The sequence below is a fragment of the Mytilus edulis genome, chromosome 9, assembly GCF_963676685.1.
Source record: "Mytilus edulis chromosome 9, xbMytEdul2.2, whole genome shotgun sequence".
Classification (NCBI taxonomy): Eukaryota; Metazoa; Mollusca; class Bivalvia; order Mytilida; family Mytilidae; genus Mytilus; species Mytilus edulis.
The window spans coordinates 51388055-51412070 of NC_092352.1; the positions used below are offsets into that span (position 1 = coordinate 51388055).

The 24016-nt window shown below is 31.9% G+C and overlaps 1 protein-coding gene across 1 annotated transcript; it reads right to left on the bottom strand.

The window, feature by feature from the left end:
- Nucleotides 1-17282: 17282 nt before the first annotated feature.
- Nucleotides 17283-19561, bottom strand: LOC139488555 (uncharacterized). Its single transcript, XM_071274281.1, has 2 exons — nucleotides 19145-19561; nucleotides 17283-18313 (listed from the first exon to the last, which is right to left on the bottom strand). The coding sequence occupies exon 2, from the start codon at nucleotides 18307-18309 to the stop codon at nucleotides 17383-17385; it is 927 nt and encodes a 308-aa protein (XP_071130382.1). The 5' UTR covers nucleotides 18310-18313; nucleotides 19145-19561; the 3' UTR covers nucleotides 17283-17382.
- Between the last annotated feature and the right edge of the window lie 4455 nt (nucleotides 19562-24016).

Consider the following 24016-nt stretch of genomic DNA (forward strand, 5'->3'; position numbering starts at 1 on the left):
TTGATTTGAGGTCCTTGGTTGATGACCTTGAAATTGAGCTCAAGGTCATTGGCAAAATTAACGTTCTAGATTTTGACCTTTGCTTTTACCTCATATGTATACATGATAAAGACATGGGACTTTTTGCAATAGGTTGCAAGCAATGTGACCTTGTAAAAGCCAACCGGAAGTGACCTTTTGTTTACCGGAAGTAGCTATTTTTTGTTCTAAATTAATGTAAAAGTATATAGAACCATATATTTTTGGAATCAGTGTCAATTAAACTATCAAACTATACCGGAAATTACGTCGTTTGAACCGGAAGTTAACAATTATCTCCCTTATCTATATCTTTTTGCATAGAAACCATACATTTTTGGAATCAACGTTCAATAAGCTGTCATTTGACGGTTCAATTGACATTTAAAACCAGATTTTTAATATTTTCATATAAAAAAAGATCCTTACTGGTGGAAAGACCATCAATGGTTCTCTGAACAATTGGTTTTTAATTATTATTTTTTTTCTTCCGCCAACTTTTTGTTCCTCCGCAATTTTTTTGTTTCGCAAGATGTCGCTTAGACATATGGTATATGATATCAAAGAGTTATTACGCTTTTGTAACTGACACCGTGTAACCAAAATCTTTCCCATATAAGAGTTATCTCCCCGAACACTGTTTTTCTTGTTATCGCGTAATCTTCACAACCATATAAGAAACCGACAAATTTATTTTTGCAAATTGCTCATTACATCTTTAGGATGTGCTGTTTTATTTTGACCGAAGCCGTTAAGAGATTCCATATGAGAGTTATTTCCCCTTTTGTATTTGAAATTTTGAAATGTATTTTAAACTGGAAAACCACAAGTGATAGAGACCTAGGGTCTTTTGATTTGAGATCCTTGGTCCAAAAAAATGAAAATTAGGTCAAGGTCAAAGGTCAAGGTCATATTCTAAATTTTGATTTTGGCTTATTTTCACACATTTTCATTAACCTTATCAGATGTCGACAAATTATTTTTACTAAATTGTTAGTAACATAATAATTTTGGTTGAAAGGGTGCGTAGACAATAAATGGGAGTTTTAGCCCCTACCACATCTAAAATTATGTGTAAAGTGATATTACTTATTAACCATACATATTAGAGACCTAGGGTCTTTTGATTTGAGATCCTCAGTTTGTGACCTTGAAATTGAGGTCAAGGTCATAGGTAAATTTGGCGTTTTAGATTATGACCTTTGGTTAAAATTCATATCTATACATCATAAAGCCATAGGAACTGACATTTTAGACTGATTTTTAATATTTTAATATCAAAATAGATATTTACTGGTGGAAAGACCTTCAATTGTTCTCTGAACAATTGGTTTTTAATTATTATTTTTTTTCTTCCGCCAACTTTTTGTTTCGCAAGATGTCGCTTAGATATATGGTATATGATATCGAACAATTTATACGCTTTTGAAACTGACACCGCGTAACCAAAATCTTATCCATGTAAGAGTTATCTCCCCAAACACTGTTTTTCTTGTTATTACTTATATGTCGAAACCGTATATGAAACCGACAAATTTATTTTACCAAATTGCTCGTTATATCCTCAGGATGAAATGAATTATTTTAGTCGAAGCTATCCGGAGACTCCATATGAGAGTTATCCCCCCTTTTGTATATGACATAACTGATTTGCATTTCTAACTGGTAAACGATAAGTGACATAGGCCTAGGGTCTTTTGATTTGAGGTCCTTGGTTCAAAAAAATGAAAATGAGGTCAAGGTCAAAGGTCAAGGTCATGTTCAAAATTTTGACTTTGGCTTGTTATCGATCATTTTCAGAAATCTTATAAGATATCGACAAAATATTTTCACACAATTGTTAATCGCGACATGTTGTTACACATAAATTTTAGTCAAAAGGGTACGTAAACATTTGATGTTAGTTTTTCCCCCTTTTATATCTAATATCAGTTGTATGGTAATATAACTCATTAACAATATAAAGTAAAGACTTAGAGTCTTTTGATTTGAGGTCTTTGGTTTATGACCTTGAAATTGAGCTCAAGGTCATATGTTAATTTAACATTCAAGATTTTGACCTTTGCTTTTATCTCATATGTATTGATGTTAAAGCTATCAGACTGTTTGCATTAGGTTGCAAGCAATATGACGTTGAAAAAGCTAACCGGAAGTGACCTTTTGCAAACCCCTTTCCGTGGAAAGACCTATTGGATTTCTTCTGATTATTTTTTTTTTTTTTCTTCCGCTTAATTTTTTTCCTTTGCTGTTTTTTTGTTTCGCAAGATGTCGCTTAGATTTTTCGAATATGATATCGAACAGTTTATACGCTTTTGAAACCAACTCTGCTTAACCGAATACTTTCCCAAATAAGAGTTATCTCCCCGAACACTGTTTTTCTTGTTATCTCTAAGGCTTCGCAACCGTATAAGAAACCGACAAATTTATTTTTCCAAATTGCTCGTTATATCCTTAGAATGTTCTGTTTTATTTTGACCGAAGCCGTATAAAGATTCCATATGAGAGTTATCCCCCCTTTTATGTTTGATATAGGAATTTGCATTTCTAACTGGTAAACCATAAGTGATAGAGACCTAGGGTCTTTTGATTTGAGGTCCTTGGTCCAAAAAAATGAAAATAAGGTCAAGGTCAAAGGTCAAGGTCATATTATAAATTTTGATTTTGGCTTATTTTCACTCATTTTCAAAAGCCGTATAACTTATCGACTAATTATTTTTACTAAATTGTTAGTTGCGACATGTGGTAACACGTAGATTTTAGTCGAAAGAGTACGTAGACATTTGATGCCAGTTTTGCCCCCTTTTATATCTAATATTAGTTGTAAGGTAATACAACTCATTAACTATATATAGTAGAGGCCTAGAGTCTTTTGATTTGAGGTCCTTGGTTGATGACCTCGAAATTGAGCTCAAGGTCATAGGTAAATGTAACGTTCTAGATTTTGACCTTTGCTTTTACCTCATATGTATACATGATCAAGATTTGAGACTTTTTAAATTAGGTTGCAAGCAATGTGATCTAGAAAAAGACAACCGGAAGTGACCTTTTGTAAACCGGAAGTAGCTATATTTTGTACTTCATTAATGAAAAAGTATATAGAACCATATATTTTTGGAATCAGTGTCAAGTAAACAATAAAAAATTACCGGAAGTAACATATTTTAAACCGGAAGTAAAAAATGATCTCCCTTATTTACATCTTTTTGTATAGAAACCATATATTTTTGGAATAAGCGTTCAATAAGCTGTCATTTGACACTAAAATTGACATTTCAAACCAAATTTTAATATTTTCATATAAAAAAAAGGTCTTAACTGGTGGAAAGACCATCAATGGTTCTCTGAACAATTGGTTTTTAATTATTATTATTATTCTTTCCGCCAAACTTTAACGAAATTTCCCAAAAAAAGTACGCGACATGTTGAAATGATATTAGGTATCTAGTATCGGTTGACCAAAAGCTATCTTGTGGTGAGGGCACGACCCCGTAACATTTCCTTTATAGGGGTTATCTCCCCTAACACCGAAAACCTTGTTATCATTCTAACTCCATAACCATAATAGGTAGAAAAAAAACAACGGGTGGAATTTGTTCAGGAACAGACCCTGATGCTTCGTTACATCTGAATCGAAAAGATTCAACGACTCATTGGTAGGGTTATGCCCCTTTGAAAATTAACACATGTCGGTTGGCCACTAAAACTCAAAAACTGTAAGTTGTAACCACCTAGGATCATCACCAATGATCATCAATTCACATGAACATAAAAATTGACCTAAGGTCAAAGGTCAAGGTCATGACCTATATTTTGACCTTAGATTGTTATCAGATTTACTAAATAACCGTAAAAGATGGCTGATAAAATGTAACGGGAAAATATGTGTCTTGTCGAGATCTACATTTGTTATGTTGGGTTGAAAATCATTGGACCAACTGTTATGGAACTAGGGCACCAAAACTGTTTTTGGGGTCCGAAATGATGATTGTTTGCTTGTAACTCAAAAGTGGTTAGAGATAGAAAGAAACTTTGAATTGCAAAAATGATCAGCATAATAAGATCTACAAAGTTAGGTCAAGGTCAGAGGTCAAGTCCCTAGCAACGACATAAAACACCTTAGCAACCATATATTTTTGAACTTAGAAGGCTATGAATAATATAAATATGACATTTTTATTACTGGAAATGACATTTTTGTCCCTAGCAACGACATACAAGTCCTTAGCAATCACTTATTTTTTTGACTTTAAATACTATGAATAGTACATATGACATTTTTAATAACTTATTTTAATGTATTTATCCTTAGGAATGATTTTTGCCCTAAGCAACCACTTATGAACATAAAAGTCCTTAGAAACTATATATTTTTTAACTAAGAAGGCAATTAATAAAAGAAAAAAGGAAAGACCATTCAATTGTTCATGAACAATTGACTTTTTAATTTAATTCTCATTTGTTTTGATTATTTAACGAATCATAATGTGTCTGTCTTCATGATAAGTATATTCACCGATGTACTATAGATTTAACTGTTCATAACGGTACGGGATAGTATTCTTTGTAAATAAATTTTTCTATGTCCGTTAAATTAAGGCAACAGTAGTATACCGGTGTTCAAAAGTCATAAATCGAGTGAGAGAAAACAAATCCGGGTTACAAACAAAATCCGAGGCAAAAGGAAAACAAAGGAACAACAAATACACCGATGTGCAACAAAAACAAACGCCAATACACATAGAAATGAAAATTATTTGATAACAACTGCAATACTCCAGACTTTATACACGACATTTTAAGAAAGAAAAAATGGAGGGTTGCACCTCTTTTTATGGTAAAAAAAAAGGTGACCTCATATCAACCGAAAGGATAAACAGATCGTGCTCCTCACGCGATTCCTGTCGTATTGTTTATGTAAGTTCAACCCCTAAGGGCAATGTGGTCACATAAAAGGTGTAATGCAACGAAATCACAGCACATAGCAGTTTAAACCTTTTTTGGTTATAAACATATGTCTTGGGTATTTCAAAGCACCATTATATTTCAACTAGGGGATCTAAAGAAAATTTTGGAAACTTGAGGTGACATGGTTACCTAAGCTTATACACATATTACATAGAGGTGAAAATTTGAATGGTTAACTTCAAGTGACGATTATTTATTATATGCAATCCAATATTATATTTTTTTTCTATAGTACTGAACAGGCTAAAAATTTACTCACGCCAAGTATTTCTTTATTTGAAACAAATAAAAATTCTGAACAATTTTTTTAAAAGAGAACATTTAACAAAGACTAGTAGGGGAAATCAATGGTGGTATTACACCTAAGCTGTACATGCACCTTTGACCTTGTGGGTACTCTCATTTATTAAAATGTCATGCCATTTAAGTGAAATATTACAAAAAATTAAATATTAGGAGAGGATTGAGTCTCTTAAACACATTTTTACAAGCCATACTTTGTGTTTTTGGGAGCTTTTTCTCCTTATTCCTTATTTTCTGTTAGAATAGAAAATGTCTCCTAAGTAATACTTTAATAAATACATAGTTATAAGTAAAGAAATTATGTTTAAAACAGTAACAACAAATTATTGGCTAAGAGAGAAGCTTTAATGTCCCTCTCTTGAACGCGGCGTAAATTAAAGTTTTACGTACTAATGGATAGTTCATTCAGCTTGAATACTTCAATTACTCATTAATAATAACATTTCTATCATAAATGAGTGCAAATTACCCCAAAATGTTTATATATTGGCTTATAAACTTGAAAGAAATTAGAGATATCAAGGGACCAAACGAGGCCTTATAAGGAAGACAAAGACGTCCATTGGTGGTATTTATCATCCGATATAAACTCATCATAGATACCAGGATCAATATTTTATATTTACGCCAAACACGCGTTTCGTCTAAAAAAGACTCATCAGTGACGCTCGATTCAATAAAATGTTTAAACGGCCAAATATAGTACAAAGTTGAAGAGCAGTGAGGACCAAAAATTCCTAAAAGTTTTGCCAAATACAGCTAAGGTAATCTATTCCAGAGGTAGACAAAAAGTCAACTCTCTTATCAAATACAAACGTTTTTTTTTTAGATGAGATAAATATTTGATCACTTATGGATCCACACTATATTCTATCGAACTTTTGCTCGAATCGCTGTAGATGCCGCCTAACATTATACTAGGTTTGTCTCAACTAACGAACTGAGTATGATCAAACTTGACAGGAATGCTTGAAATAACATGTATTACAAAGGGAAAAGTTCATATTCAGCTGCATCAGTCTTATATAGCTGTAATACCACCAAACTTGTACGTCATATCCAGTTGCACACGAAAAAAGGTCGAAAAAATTTTCCTTTGAGTTTGACAGTTGTATGTAGTTAATCCTACATTTCATTACAGGTTGCATTTCTGTAAATATTGACAATGCAATTTCCCATAGGAACTCCTTTTACGGCTAAAACTATACCACTTTTACTATGAAGTTATACCACTTTTACTATGAAGTTTTGAAAACAATCTTATCCTAGAATTGAAAGTTCATATGCACTACAATTTTTTTCAAAGGTCAAAATATAGCGCTGTGCGGCATATTTTCAATGTATATATGCCCTGAACTTTTCAGAGTTTAAACTAACACTAATTTTCTTAACTACCCCTACCTCGAAGGAAGGGTTACCACAGATTTACATGTTAACAATATGCACATGTATATTTAATGGTGACATTCCCAAGTTATGTCTCTATTAGATGGAACACAGAGAGCATAAGTGGGAACCAGTGTGTAAACAACATTAATTTTCTATGAATATTCTAAATCTCCCCAAAAGAGGCGTGGTTTGAGAAACAGCTGTATTTACAAAGTGCAACCTACAGTAAAACATTTATGGGTCATAAACATATTTCAAAGCATCATTATGTTTTTATTTGTGGTTTCTAAATGTATTCAGCAATATACAGCAATGGTTGATTCTTTTTAATAGTTCAATGAAGCAGGCTTGTTTTTTGTTGTGCATGTACTGAGTTTATGTCATGCACGAATATCCCATTTCCTTTGTTTTTCTTTTGTAAAGCAATCATCTTGATTATTTATGATGATAATACATTATGTTTCTATCTATATATTTCAAATAAAAAAATGAAACAGGTTATATCTTTATATGTACGGTGGTTGTTTAGAAGTATCTCTTAAAAGCTATGGTTACAGGTGCAATTGGACTATTTTGAGTTTGTCGAATTTTGTTTATGCGAGACACTTTTCTTATGTTTTTGAGTAATTGATATTGACAATGACATTATTTCAATTTGTAGGTTATTTTCGCTGTAGAAGTGGAGAAGGAATCCAGTCCAAATTTGTCTGTGATGGCCACAATGACTGCCAGGATATGTCAGATGAAGCTGATTGTGGTTTGTATTTAGGTCTTTTCACTTTTCTGTGGAAAGACCAATTGGTTTTGTTTCTGATTATTAAGTCTTTCCACTTTTCTGTTGAAAGACTTATTCTATTTGTTCTATTTATTAGGTCTTTCCACTTTTCTGCGGAAAGACCTTTTGTATTTGTTCTGATTTTTTTTTTTTTTTCATCCGCTAAATTTTGTTCTTGCGATATATATTTGTTTTGCAATATGTCGCTTAGATATTTCTCATATTGTATCGTATAGTTCATGCACTTTTAAATTTCACCCTGCTAAGACGAGCAATTTTGTTTGTAAGAGTTTTCTCCCCGAACACTGTTTTCCTTAAGCTTATGACTACATCTCCTCCGTAACCATAAAAGAAAGCGACAAATTTATTTTATGAAATTGCTCGTTATATCCTTCGCATAATTTGTCCTATTTTGACCGAAGCGATATGAACACTCCATATGAGGGTTATTTCCCCTTATGCATGTGATATAAGTGATATGCATTGCTATCTTGTAAACCATAAGTGATAGAGAGATATTTTAAATTTTGATTTTGGCTTATTTTCAATTATTTTCAAAAACCATATAAGATACATTGTATTGACCACATAGTTTAACTAAATTGTAAGTTGTGACATGTAACACATGAATTTCGGTTGAAAGGATACGCTAACATTAAATTGGAGTTTTTCCCCTCTTATATTAAAAATTAGTCATGTGGTGATATAACTTATTAACCATATATAATTAAGACCTCTGGTCTTTTGATTTGAAGCCCTTGGTTTATGACCTTGAAATTGAACTCAAGATCATAGGTAAAATTGACGTTCTAGGTTTTGACCTTTGCTTTTACCTCACGTATACATGATAAAGCCATGGGACTTTTGCATTACGTTGGAAGACACTTGACCATTGAAAAGCCAACCGGAAGTGACCTTGTATTAACCGGAAGTAGCTATGTTTTCTACTAATTTAATGTAAAAAGTATATTGAACACTATATTTTTCAAATCAGTATCAGTTCAACTATCAAATAAAACCGGAAGTGACATATATCAAACCGGAGGTAACAATTTATCTCCCTTATTTAAGAAAAAAATGTATAGAAACCATATATTTTTGGAATCAGTGTACAATGGGCTATCATTTGACGCTGGGTCTGATATTTCAAACTGAATTTTCATAGTTCTATATCAAAATTGATCTTAATGGATGGAAAGCCCGTCAATTGTTCTCTGAACAATTGGTTATAAATTATGATTTTATTATTGTTGAAGGGAACCTTACATTAAATTAGAGTTTTTCTCCCCTTTTTATCTTAAAATCTGTTATAATCCATTAATCAAATATAATTAACACCTCAGGTCTCTTGATTTAAGGTCCTTGGTTTATGACCTTGAAATTGAGCTTAAGGTCATAGGTTAATTTGACGTTCTAGATTTTGAACTGTGCTCTTACCTAATATGTATGCATGATAAAGCGATTGGACTTTGTGCATTATGTTGCAAGCCATATGATCTTTAAAAAGATACCAGAAGTGACCCCGTGTAAACCGGAAGGTTCTTTTGTTGTTTTTTTTTGTATGTAAAAGTTTATAGAACCATATATTTTTGGAATAAGTGTCAAGTAAACTATCAAATGAAAACGTAATCGACATTTTTCAAACCGGAAGTACCAAATTATTTCCCTTATTTAAAAAAAAATGTAATGAAACAAAACATTTTTTGAATCAGCTCACAGTGAGATGTCATTCAACTCTTAAAATGACATTTTACACTCGATTTGAATATTTGTATATCAAAATATATGATTGTTTTGGTGGAAAGACATTAAATTGTTAACTGAACAATTGGTTTTAAATTATCTTATCGTTTCTTTGACAGATTGTAATAACCTATTTGTAAACAAATTTCTCTGATCGGTATAGTTGATGTCGCTGTATCAGTGTAAAAATATTAATGATGATTTATGTGCATATATTTGAATGAAATGACATGATTCCGGATGTACATGAATCTATATGTGTGTCTAACTACTAGTATACTAGAATAGTTATTTGTATGTATAAAATGACATCTGTATATACCCACACAATCATATGTAATATATATTCTAAAACCATTCTGTACTTGCATTGGTGGCGCAGAAATTGTGATCGTACAAAACATTTTATGTCGGACCAATTCTTTTTACAAAGTAGTTGTTGTTGACGAGGACTATGAACCATCGAATATGCAAATTACCAGTAACAGTTAATCTAATTATGATATCTGTTGTGACCTTTGATTAGCTTGACTTTATGAACTTTATGCCATGTAAAATTAAAGACTTTTGTAAGATGTTCGGGTCGTCGTTTACAAATCGTAGTAACTAAAATGAGGAATCCTAACAAAATTCCTGACCCTGAATCATTCCATCCACCATATATAGTTCATTTATTGCTTATTAATTTTGTATCTAATAAAAGAGGGCCGAAAGACAAACTGACTTGACCATGAACACATGAACAAAAGTACTATGGGTGTACCACGTTCATATAAAACATACATGGCAGACATACATTTTCGAATCATCACATACACCAACTATTGTAGCCCTATTGTTTAAAGTACTTCAGAAACAGATCACACCACAAACAAAAAGTAAAATAACAAACATTCAAAGTGTCCCTTCCAAATTGCAAAATAAATAGCTCAACCATACCTTAAGAATGGAAATCAACTATCATATTTCTGACTTTGTAAAGTCATTTCCTTATGCAGAGAATTGTTGATTAAACTTGGTTATCCAAACCGGTCACTTGTATGACAGTGCATACATTTCTATAAAAACATTTAACAATAACCAATGAACCCTGAAAATAAGGCCAAATCCATATGAACACTAAATACACCTAAAATTCATTCTTTACTCCGAATATAGTTGACCAATCGCTTATAGTATCTGATGAACTAACAAAACCATATTAAACATAACATTTACGGATGTATCAAGAAAAGGAAGTCATGGTCATATGAAACGTTTTAGGTATACATGTACTCATTACAAACATTCCATAGACCAACTATTGTGTTACTTCTGCTTAAAGTATTTAGAAACAGACTAACCAACAACAGACTTAACAATGTCAAATGAGCCATGAAAATGAGGTCATGATCAAGTGAAACTTTCAAGACGGACATGTCCAACTTACAATTATTCTATACACCAAATTTAGTTTATCTATCGCTTATACTAGCTAATAAATTGACGAAACCGTCATAACTTAACATTGACAAATGTACCATTAAAATACGATTAAGGTCAGGTAATCTTGAAAATGGCGTCAAGGTCAGCCAGAAAACTACTAGTCAGTCATGTACACCTTACAATCATTTCAAACATCAAATATAGATGACCTATAGCTAATAGTAGTTGGTATACGTACTAGACCACATTGGTTAATGATACATGATACGAGGTGTTATTTAGTGATTAACCAAATCATAGTTAGTGCTCTTCGACAATTAGAATCTATGTTAATTTTTTTTTGGTTTTGAGAGGTTTTTTTTTTGTTTTAGTAACTTGTATTGAAATGAATTAGTAATCTCAAAGTCAATAAAAAGAATCAGCCAATACTAGAATTTTGCAGAATTTATTGCAGCATATTCGAAGATTTTGTTGTTATCTTTTACTGTCCTATTTGCAATTATATTGCCAGCTTTAACATTAAATACAAAAATCTGTTTATGATTTTTTTTTCAAATATGTCGTGTTGGTTGTGATAAACCTTTTTGCAGGAACGATTTTGAGGTCACGAAAAATTTGTTTTTCTCTTTTGTCGTTGTTGGAATTCATGGTTAAAACAAAGCACGCCGTTAAAATAAATTGAGTGTATTTATCTTAAACCCTCATCCTCCCACATAAAAACCTTACTCGTTGACGAATAAGTCGCATCTTTTATTCCTATATTTGAAGACGCAGATATAATAGTAAAGACCATAAAATTGCATTTAATTGATAAATTCAACAACATTTGCCATTATCTTAATGATCTTTTTTCGTCAAATAATCAAGAATTTTCTCAGTATTCTGCCTAAATTTACCTAAGGGAACTTATTTCAAATCAATAAAATTCAAACGTTAATAACTGCCCTTTCATAGATTTATATATTTTGGTTTTAAACGGGAAACTCCACACTTAAATTTACGACAAAAGGGACGATTTTTTATTCCCTAATGTTATCTGTCCCTTTTTTGTGTGGTAATGTTCCTTTGGTACAATCTTACGATTTTTATATTTCACAACTCGTTCGTTATGACCGTGTCTGTTGTGACGGTTTTAACGAACGTCATCTATGTATTACTGGTAAATTATTAAGCGAGTGATTTCGTTACCAAAAATTACTTAAATTCTTTACTAAATTCTTTAATAGACACAACGATTTGGTTGTACATGTAGAAAACTTATTTCAAACAGGATAGCACATCTTCAGTTTTACGGAAATGTTGTTTACAGTGCTCGGAAATTTAGTAACGATCCTGGTAAACTTATTGATCCATTAAATAAACTTATTCTTTATAAAAGAATGACGAAAGATACCAAAGGGACAGTCACACTCAGAAATCTAAAATAAACTGACAACGCCATGGCTAAAAATGAAAACGACAAACAAACAAAAGTACCGATGACGCAACATAGAAACCTGAAGAATAAACAACACGAACCCCACCAAAAACTAGGGGTGATATCATGTGCTCCGGAAGGGTAAGCAGATCCTGCTCCACATGTGGCACCCGTCGTGTTGCTTATGTGATAACAAATCCGGTATATAGTCTAATTCGGTAGGTCACATTCATGAAAGGGAGGGGATTGTAGTTACGACGTAAGGAACATATTCGATATCATTTGTGAAACGGTTATTCCATCACGCTCAAACAACTCGTGATGGCGTCCGTAAAAGTTACGAAGGGATGATTTCGACTTCACCATTTGGAACTCCTGGTTTAATAGCGTCCTTGTGAGCAGCAACCCTCTATCAAGAAAATCATGATAGAAAATGCAAGCACGGGAATATCGAATCAATTGGGAGATATATACCTCGTATGCAGGTGCTGCTGGAATGTTGCTACTTAGAAATGGAAAGTTCACAATTGGAAAGCTGAAATCGTCTCTTTTGTCGTGAAGTTTTGTTTTTAATTGTCCCTCAATGTCAATTTCTAGATGTAAGTCAAGATATGATGCTGACTTAACTGTATCTGTAGTATGCTTTATCTCTAGTTCGATGGGATAGATGCGTTCCACATAATCACCAAATTTTGAATTATTTAGTGAAAGAACATCATCTATATAGCGAAAGTAGAGTTAAAGGATATCGCTAACTTCTTGTTTTTCTTCCTAAGAAGTTCCTGCATGAAGTAAGCCTCATGATAATAAAGAAACAAGTGAGCAAGTAGAGGGGCACAGTTTGTTCCCATTGGAATGCCGACAGTCTGTCCGAACGTAACAAATATGTTATCAATCAATAAATCAAGCAGCTTGATAATATCAGTTTCAGAGAATTTTTTGTTTGAATCAGAGTCATCCTTTACAAAGTAGGATTTATCCCTCCCTTAGACAAGATACTTGTATCTACGTTGGCCATTCTTTTTTATGAAGCAAAGCAATACCAACTCTGTCAATTTGTCTTTTAGTTTGGAATATGGAATACTTGTGTAAAGAGTAGAAAAGTCAAATGTTTTAATACTGTTACAAGATGAAAGAGAGTTAGATTGTATGTACTCTAAAAGATCTTTGGAATTTTTAAGTATTCACATCTGATTCACGCCTCCTCTGGAATAGGCAGTTTCACAATAACTTTGAAGCCTGTCTTTGATTGCTGATAAAATAGATGTTAATAATTTAGAAAGAGGTTTCGTGGAGCACTTGGAAGACCCAGCAACATACCGTTATTTGTAAGGACACTTATGTAGTTTAGGTATCCAATACAGTGATGGAAGATCCAGTTCTTCATCTTTGGTTGAAATTCCAAAGGAACACAGAACAGACCTATGATTATCCAGGATTTCCTCTTTGGTAAGTGTTGAGTTTCCAAGTGAATTGTCAATACCTAATTCGTTTATCAAGCAGTTAATGTAATGAGTTTTACACACACAAACGATGTTGTTTGGGTCTTTATCTGCGGGGACAACAACATATTTGTCATGGAGGTAGGATAGGGTTTTGCAACATTTGGGTCTTAAAAGATTGACGTAGCATGGGCATTGATAGACCCATTCAGTTTCTTAATTCTGATTTGTATCAACGACCTCACTACCTTAATACATTCGGAAATAGTGTCTACGTCTTCCTTCTCGCGCTTTGCTCATTGCCTGGCATAATCCTTGACTGAATCCATCAACATTTTAAAGTTGTATTTCCAATTGATGGATTTAGGCTCACGATATTTCGGACCTTTAGATACCACATTTCGTTGAGGTCACCGGTAATAACGTGGTCAGCAGGATTATATGTGAAGTGGTAATTAGCTCAAGTGCAATCAGGAGGTTTAGACTTGAGGTCGTCAATATCGAGATCCTGCAAAACGTGTTTGTAATTGAAAATTTTAGTTGTAATAGGTTTGATATAGGTATAAGAAATGATTGGTACAGACTGGTCTTTGAAATAAGGAGGTATTTTCGATTGAACTAATTTATGATGAAGGATATTGCCTAAGTTGACGCCGTCGAGACCTTTGTTGGCAAAAGAAAGATTAAGGAAAGATCTTTTCTCTTTTTCATCTTTTCCAGCATTGTCCAATGCGGACTGGCTGGAAAAGTCTGTGACTTGCAATATCCGAAATTATAGCTTCAAGTTTGTATTGGTTTGAATGATGGTTTGTAACAGTGGATTCAAATATAAATTGATCAGAGAATAAAGTTTGGAAAGGGGTAATGAATAAAGTTTGTGCGATTGTGATGAATACCTAACGGCTTATGTATAAATCGCAGCGAGTCATTAATAGAGACATCATGCAGAGAAGGTGATGTATAATGACGATAACCGTGACTGCGTCTACGTCGAGGAGTCGAGTTGAAAATATTCATCACATTCACCGAGTTACACGAAGGACTAGATAGAATACCTATACCATCAATCTTGTCATTGCAACCATAAGGGGTCGCAGTTCCCAATTGTCTAATCCAGTGATCCTCTTTTTGTCTACGGAGAGTCTTTGATAGATTAGAATTGTTAGAGCTATGGTATATCTTTTCGATAATGCGAACTGTCATAGAAACGATGTCGTTAGCATTAAGGTTATGTCTGATCAATGACCGCACATACGTTTGTTCAGCCTATAAAGGTTACTAATTCAACGCTGTAATTAGATCATTGGATATTATTTTTATTGGCCTTTTATTTTATTTTATTTTATATTGTTATATATATATATATATTCATTCATGATTCTACAATATGTCCACACTTGTATGTTGGGATTGCACAAGGTCTTTTTTTTCGTTGACTATTTATGACGTCTTTATCCATTGGATGTTGGATGTGTACTGATCGATGATTGAGACTAAGATACCTGATTTTTTTATTAGTTGTTTTTTTTTTAAAGGTAAATCATTTATTGAGAGTTTTTCACATTTGTTAGTGGATACATCAAATACCGGTACCTTATCCCGGCCTCGTTAACCGTTAGTAGTATATATTAAATTTTGTTAGTACTTGTTAGTTTAATTTGTCTGTAAAACATACATTTATAAATTATAATATAATCCAACTAATTGCTAGTCAATTACAAATAGAAAAAATTACAATATACAGTCAATTACAAATAGAAAAAAATACAATATAAGCATATATAATTGCAAATCATTCACATTAATTTTATAATTACGTAATTTTGTTCCGTATTTGACCTTTACTTTTACATTCTCATTATTGGATACAGTCTACCTGACACATACTGCTCGTTTCAGATAAATTCAAAACGATCTTTTCTTTCTCCCAAAACAAAGGCGAATGACCGCATGTCCAAGCACATGTAGAAATTTGATATTAATTACCGATTTTAAGAACTGACCAATCAGATAAAGTAATTAGATGATCATGCATTGAACATGATGTAGTCCTTGACCTCATGTTGATATACTTAAACAAAGAAATGCCTTCTACACACATGGCATTCATAAAATCAATATTATCGGAAATTCCAGCCAAAAAATCTTTTATTTACAATAAATGTTATTTTGTCAGCTAATGTTCCTTGACACAGATAACAACGAGAAAACCTTGTATAAATGACCAAGATCAAAGAGTCTGAGCTATGTTTGCTGTTAATAAAATACAAGTTGAGTAAAATGTCATTTATTCAGAAATTAATTTAAAATGCAACTTACATCTTAACAATTATAATAGTACTGCATAAATGACAATGACTTTAATAAGCAAAGGTGGGGTTGAAAAAGTGCCACAAATCCCAAGAGGGATCCCCAACCGAGGACTCTGTATTCAACTTAGGAACTCCAGAATTAGAAAATTGAGCAAGCCATGTTGACCTCAATAAAAAACACCCAAAATTGAATAAAATATACTCTTTTTAACTTTAGCATTTCAGTAAAAGTGTAGAGCAAACCATGTTGACCTCTACAAAAATAATAACACATATTATAAACAAAACAAAACAAAAAAGAAATGATATATAAGTATACAAAATAATCATTGATAATTAAACTTGTAAGGAAAGGTAAAGCAAGCCATGTTGACCATTACCAACCCAATAAATACCATTACATATAGTAAATGACTGAAATAAAAAAAAAACTTAAATTTGCAGAGCAAACCATGTTGACCTCTCTAAAAGTAAATACAAAAAATCACAAAAAGGTAAAGCAAGCCATGTTGACCTCTACCAAAGTACTTAATAAGCGACTGAGATTGTATTAAATCTAAGTGTGAAAATTATCAAGTCGAATATAATGTTGAAAAGCGTTCGACTTCCATCTACCCATGCTTTGGATCAAGGCTAACGGCACACCTCTGGCAGCTGCAGATGTCGCAGCTCCAATTCGGAAACTGTGGCCTTTATAAAAATTAGTGTCTAATCCTACGAAATTAAGCAAACTTTTTAGTGAAGAATTGAAATAAAAACCCGAAACAGGTTTTCCACATTTAAATCGAAATAAAGGACCATGTGGACAATTTTGTAACCTTAGATATTCCTCAATAGCTTTAACAGGACATAATAATTTTCAGGACGTCTAGCTATTGATAATGTCTTACTCTGTAGATTACTATGTTTGTAGAACTTCATAGTAATTGTCATATTGCTCACATGACCATTTACTCTTTCAAACTTTATATCTGCCCTTTGAATTACTCTATAGATTTCAGACTCAGTTTTAACTGCAATTTCTCCAATCCTTAAGGAACAAAAATAAGCTGTAGACATCATAGCTTTTAACAAAACTTGATTATAAATGCCTACTATTACTTTTGGTAAAGCCTTAACCAATTTAAATGCTAAATTTCAAATATATGAGGTATCAAACCTGTTAGATGATTTTTTCTTTGTCGGAAAAGCTGGCTCAAATGAATATTATAGTGCATTACAAACTTTTCTTTGTCTTTCTGATAAATTGGGGGTACCCATCAAATCAGAAAAAACACAACTCCCTACTACTTGCATTACTATCTACGGTATTGAAATTGATTCTACTCAGATGGTAGCTCGATTACCTATGGAGAAAATAGAAAAATTTTTGCAATTATTAAGTAAATACAAATGTAAACGCAGTATCTCACTCAGAGAATTGCAATCCTTATTGGGTCTTTTAAATTTTGCATGTGGAGTTATCATCCTTGTGAGAGCCTTTTTACGTAGGCTTTTTGATCTGACTATAGGTCATACATCTCCTCATTATAGAATCAATCTGAATTCTGATGCAAGATTAGATCTTAAGTTATGGTACAGTTTTATTGAAAATTACGTTTTAGCATACGACTTCTTATTTTGACCTGAAAAATCAGATTGTCTTTCATATAAAGCAGCAGATCGCCAAAGTTCATCATTGATTTGATCCCATTGTAACCCTAAAATTTTTCTTATCTTTCTAAATTTCTCATCATATACTTTAGCGGCTTGGAAACCCAAGGACTTGCATAATGACCGTACATTAAAACCATATTTAATCAATGCTCTAGCCGACCTCAAATTCTTTTCAAGATATATAGACATAAATATGTCAAAAGCATTTGTCCATTGGTGAATGGACAAAAGCTCTTTGTTAGACTTCCTATTTGAAATTTTTATATTCAAATTCTCAAATAATGTTGATTCATTACATGTATCATCAATGTTAGAAGGTAATAATAAAGCAAAATTTACATAATTATCACACCAAACATCAGATTTAACCTTACTGCTGACATGATAGTCTAAAGGTATAGAATGTCTCAACATGTCACAAGCATAAGGATTCTCGGCATACGAGTTAGGGTTTAACAGCTCACCATCAGAAGACGTGTTAATATTAGGATCTGAAGACAATGGCGGTTGGAAGACAGCTAACATTTGTCCCTGAGAGTCATTAGTTGATGAATTTTCTGGTTGTGTGGATGATGACGACAACATACCAGTTAAGTCATTAATTGGAACTGCTGTATTGTCTTTTACCAGTTGCACGCCGGAACTTTCAAACTTTCGGAATAAAGCATCAGCAATGTCATTTGCTGTTGGAACAGACGGCTGTTCAGTAATTGTTTCAGGAACAGCTCGTCTGGTCTTGCGTCTCCGCACTGGTTGCCTGTATAGTGGTGGTATCTCACTTTGTTCCTCCACTAAATTTGGAACATCTTCTTCAATGCTTTGAGGAGCAGCCTTTCTTCTTGTTCGGCTCTTCTGCTTTGGCATTTTGCTATAAAAACATAAAACAAAAAAACAAAAAACAAAAAATAATAAAAATAGAAATCCTGTATATCACAGAACTTTAAGAATGTTACTACAAATGTAAATAAGTGTAATTTTTAAACCAAAATGCTTGTCAATAAAATTAACATAGTTGATATGATGATATATCTAGCAAAATGTACTCATGTTAAAAGTTAAGTTTGACTATGATACATGTATGCTAATTATTACTCCAAAACCAATTTTATAAAACCAACCAATATGAATAAAATTCTTTAATAGTACCAAAATCGATCCCTATTGTGACACAACCATTATAGGGAAAGACATGATTTATTCTCTGATTAAATAATTAACCTAATAATATACTAAAATAAAAGTATATAAACCATGATTATGGATAATCAATATTTAAATATAAAAAGAGACATATTATATTATATAACTCTGATATAAATGATGTAACCAACCATAATTATTTACAAATAAGACATCTTTCATGTCACCAGTGTCACAACCATGTGCGTATAAGCACAACCATGTGCATATAAGCACAACCACGTGCATATAAGCACAACCACGTGCATACTAAGCACAACCACTCAGAGATAATTTAGATTATAAATCGTTACAAAAGGTGATGGAGTAATAATATGCAAATAATTCATAGATAACTACATAATTGTAGTGTATGCTTCTTTTCTTCATATGTCCAAATAGGGACAATAAGTTTATAACAATCATAAACGGTAATTTGCAACGCTTGTTTGCTCGACATTACATGTTCGTGAAAGGCTACCAACAGCAGCACGGACACTTCTAGCGTATATTTCCATACCTTCATCATTAAGATGAACTTTGTCTTTTAATAATAAATCTGGGGTGTTCTTCCACAACCCCCTATGATGCCAGAAAGTCGCATTGTCTCTTTCTTTTACTAAATGACTAAGTTCTTTGTTTACAATGTAAACCTTGTTGTTATAATAAGCTTCCGGTCTTTCGGAATACCTCGGGAGAAGTTGACCAATAACCACGTGGTTAACATGATAGCAATTTATTATGTAATCGGCAAAAACACTGATATCTCTTGCTATTTTCACGGGCTCATTTTCAGAGGACAAATCGTTGCCTCCAACCTGAAGAAAAACCGAATGTGGCATATATTCTTCAATTATATGCATATATTGTTGCTTTTGAACACATTTATTACCGGGGCGAAGAGTCCCTCCCCCCAAACCAAAAAATTCCACCTGGATGTCGGTTCTGTCTAAACCTAAATTTAACCAACCTCGATCACAGTTTTCATGAGTAAAAGTTTCTAAACGACGAATATAAGAATTACCAAAAATTAAGGCACGCCGGACCATGGTTCAAAAGCAATAAACAATTCAAAATAAATAATAATAAATTAAAAATTAAGTTATTAAAAATATATAAAATAATAGTTAAGGTTCGCTTTTACCTTCTAATCTGTGGATTCTTCGATGAATGCCTTTCTACTGTTTATTCGGTTTTTCAGATAAATTCAAAACGATCTTTTCTTTCTCCCAAAACAAAGGCGAATGACCGCATGTCCAAGCACATGTAGAAATTTGATATTAATTACCGATTTTAAGAACTGACCAATCAGATAAAGTAATTAGATGATCATGCATTGAACATGATGTAGTCCTTGACCTCATGTTGATATACTTAAACAAAGAAATGCCTTCTACACACATGGCATTCATAAAATCAATATTATCGGAAATTCCAGCCAAAAAATCTTTTATTTACAATAAATGTTAATAAGCATATATAATTGCAAATCATTCACATTAATTTTATAATTACGTAATTTTGTTCCGTATTTGACCTTTACTTTTACATTCTCATTATTGGATACAGTCTACCTGACACATACTGCTCGTTTAGAAAAATCGTGCAAGGTCTTAGTGTGATCAAATAATCGTAACCTGACATGATTGAAGGATAATATAGTTCATGTGTTAATCTTTTCGCTTTTGGATTATTATCAAAAGGTAAGATATTATATGTTTATTATTATCGAAATATGAATTTATTGTCTTTCCCCATAATATGTACCTTATTGTGTTTTGATTTAAAGTTTTAGAATAGGTGTAATTTATGGGTTTTTCTTTACGGCCGCTGAGGTGTCAAATTTAATTTTGCATTTATAGTATTTCATTTTAAAGATACTTGAGTAAATATTTTGTGCGTTATGTTTCGAAACTATATATGACTATTATGTTTACGTATTTTATAATCTAACATTTTAAAGAAATTTTTGAAATTTGCGAATTAGATTACTTTTACGTTTTTTTACACATCTGTTAACTTCAAAATATAATTCAAATTTTTTTTTTGAAGATGTTGTATATGTCGGCAGATTTTGTTCTTTGTTCTGACGTGTAAAATGATTTGTTAATTGAGAAACCTATCAACGTTATAAGAGTTATGTCATTATAATGTCGGTCTCCTATTTTATATACAAAGACTATATCTATTAAGTTTATTTTCTTACAAAAGTTTATGATATTCATTTTTTCTGTTTATGATATTCATTTTTTCTGTTATTTTATTCCACAAGTCTTTTAAAAATTCACAATCGATAAAAAAAAATGTTGATAATTGTCTGTGCATTTTCATAAAGCACACTCTGACGTATTAGATATTTTCCATTTGAAAAGATTTTCTGTGTTCGGCAATATATAGCTAAATAATTTCCATTTATAAACTTTAAGTTTGTTTGTGTATATTTCTTTGTTTGTAAATGATAAGGAGTGTCTAATTTGTAATGGTTTTACGCCTAATATTCTTTGCCATTTTATTATTCCAATGTTTGGAGTTATTTTGTTTTTTATAAAATGTTGATAGACGGTTTTGTTATCAAGATCTGCTAAATTTATTTCTGTTTCATTCATTCTAATTATTTTTTCGTTAATACTAACTTGGGTTTTAACAGATTTATTTGTTTTCAGGATATCTATCCAACATTTTGGAATAGCTTTTTTTAGTATTGATAGTTCGGCTATCCAGTTGTGTTTTATTTCTAACTTACGCAGTATTGTCTTTTCGTTGATTTGACCGTTTTCGTCAATAATTTCATTAATATAGATTATATTGCTTTTGATCCAATTGAGCATCAATAATGGTTTATTTTTTATTTTTATGTTTTTATTACCCATATAATTTCTTTGCGTATTTCTCTAAAGTTAGTGGGTGATTTAGTTTGACCTCCACCTTTCCGTATCCAGCATTTTACAATATCCAGATAAAATTCTGGTAATTCAGTTGTAATTTTAAGTAGTTTTAAATTTTTAAGTTTTAAATTCATTTTGAAGATAAGGAAGTTTTTTCCGTATTTATCAAAAAAGAATCTCGGAATAATTGACCAATTTTCATATTTTGACTCCATTAATCTTGATACCCATTTAATTTTAAGTGTATTAAAGTAGCTGTCGATATCTATCATATTGAGTCCTCCTGTATTGTAATCTGCTATGAGAGTTGACCTTTTTAATTTGTCTTGTTTACCGTTCCAAATAAAATTAAAAATTTCTCTTTCTAGATTGTCGCTGTACGTTTTATTTATGACTGTCATACTTGCTAAGTATGTGAATTGTGGAATAATAAGTGATTTGATTATAAGGATTTTACCGATGATAGTAAAAATATAAAACAACACGTTTAATAATTTATTGCGTCCGAAGCGCTTTTCTGGATTTACCTTCATCAGGAACGCTCAAAGCCAAACATTTGAAATCCGAAGATGTATAAGTACCGAAAATCGTTGAAGTGCTATATGTTTAAAATACCTAAAATAAATAGCCAAATTCATCTAAAGCCAACTTAGTAAGATGTCTTTTTTCCCAAGATTTCATGAGTTTTTTTGCTTTTTCAAATTTGTTTTCCCAATTTAGTTTTGCGCGTTCTGCTTTATTTGTGCTGAAATATAATCCTAACACTTTAACGGGGTTATCTGTGAATTTTATATTATCTACTTTATCTTTACAATTTTTCAGTTTTCCTATCCAAATGCCTTCCGTTTTGTTTTTATTTAATTTAAGACCAGAAAATGTTCCAAAGATTTCAATAACGTTTAATGCTGCTATAATTTCATTTTTTGATTTAAGAAACAGAGTGGTATCATCTGCTAACTGGGAAATTTTCAGATTATGTTTTGAATGGTCAAGTTTGATTTCAAAACCTTTAATGTTATAATCATTCCTTAATTTACATGCCATGATTTCAACTGCGATCACGAAGATCATGGAAGAGCAGGGGCATCCTTGACGCACCCCCCTTTTTAGACTAATTGGTGCAGAGATCCATCCATTATTGAACACAGAGCTATTTATATCAGAATATAACGTTTTGATCCAGTTAATAAATGAACTATTAAAGCCGAAATGTTCGAGAGTTTGGTACATAAAGGTCCATTTTAAGGTATCAAATGCTTTTGAAAAGTCTAGAAACAAAATTGCACCTTCAACATTGAATTTGTCGGCGTAAAAGAGGGACGAAAGAGATACCAAAGATACCAAAGATTGAATTTGTCGGCGTAATCTATGATGTCTTGTATTTGTCTGAGATTAAAGCCAATATATCGTTTTTTTTATATATCCTGTTTGGTCTGCATTTATTATTAAATTTAGTACATTTTTTATTATTTGAGCTAATGTGTAAGATAGTATTTTATAGTCTGAGTTTAATAAGGAGATTGGCCTATAATTTGAAAGATCTAGTGGATCATTCTTTTTGTATATAAGATTAAGAATACTTTGTCTTTGAGAAAATGGTAGCTTTTGCCTGTCGTAGCTTGTATTAAAGATGTTAACAAGGATTGGGCCTAATGATTGCCAAAACTTTTTATAGAAATTTGTTGTGATACCATCTTTACCTGGGCTTTTATTGGGTTTTAAATTATTTACTGCTAGTGTTAATTCTTCTATTGTAACATATCCGTCACACGTCTGACTTTCGTGTTTTGATAATTTATTTTTTACTTCGGTACTGTTAATATATTCCCATGATTGGGCCATGTTTTCATTTTCTTTTGAATATAGTTTGTCGTAAAAATCCTTTTCAATTTGAAGTATTTTACTTTGATCTGTAACAATATTTCCTTGGTCATCTTTTAGTTTTATTATTGTTTTTTTTTGTTTGTTTATTTTTTGCTAGGCCTAAAAAGTAAGTTGTATTTTTTTCGCCTTTTTCTACCCAATCTTGTTTCGATCTTAATTGGGCGCATTTAGCTTTATATTCATAATGTTTTTCTAACTGATTTTCAATTTGATTTATTTTTTGCAAAATATCGTTGTTTTCATTTTTCTGATATTTTTCGGTTAAGATTGTTAATTTTTTTTCCATTTGCTTTATTTCATTATTTTTGTTGTAAGCTCTGCTTTTGCAATAATTTATTGTAAACAGTTTAATATCAATTTTAATCGCGTCCCAAAGAAGATGCACATCCGTAGTTGTGTCTTGCATAATTGTTTTGTATTTTGCAATAATTATTTCTATTTCTTTACAATATTCATTTTCTTCTAAAATGGAATTATTTAATTTCCAGTATCCTGGACCTCTACTCTCGGCCGTTACGCTTTGTAATTTTAGAGACACGCCTTGGTGGTCTGTGCTTTTTATTAGTGCGGGTCTTATGTCGCTTGATTTTGTATTGAGCACAAAATCTTTATTTATTAAAAAG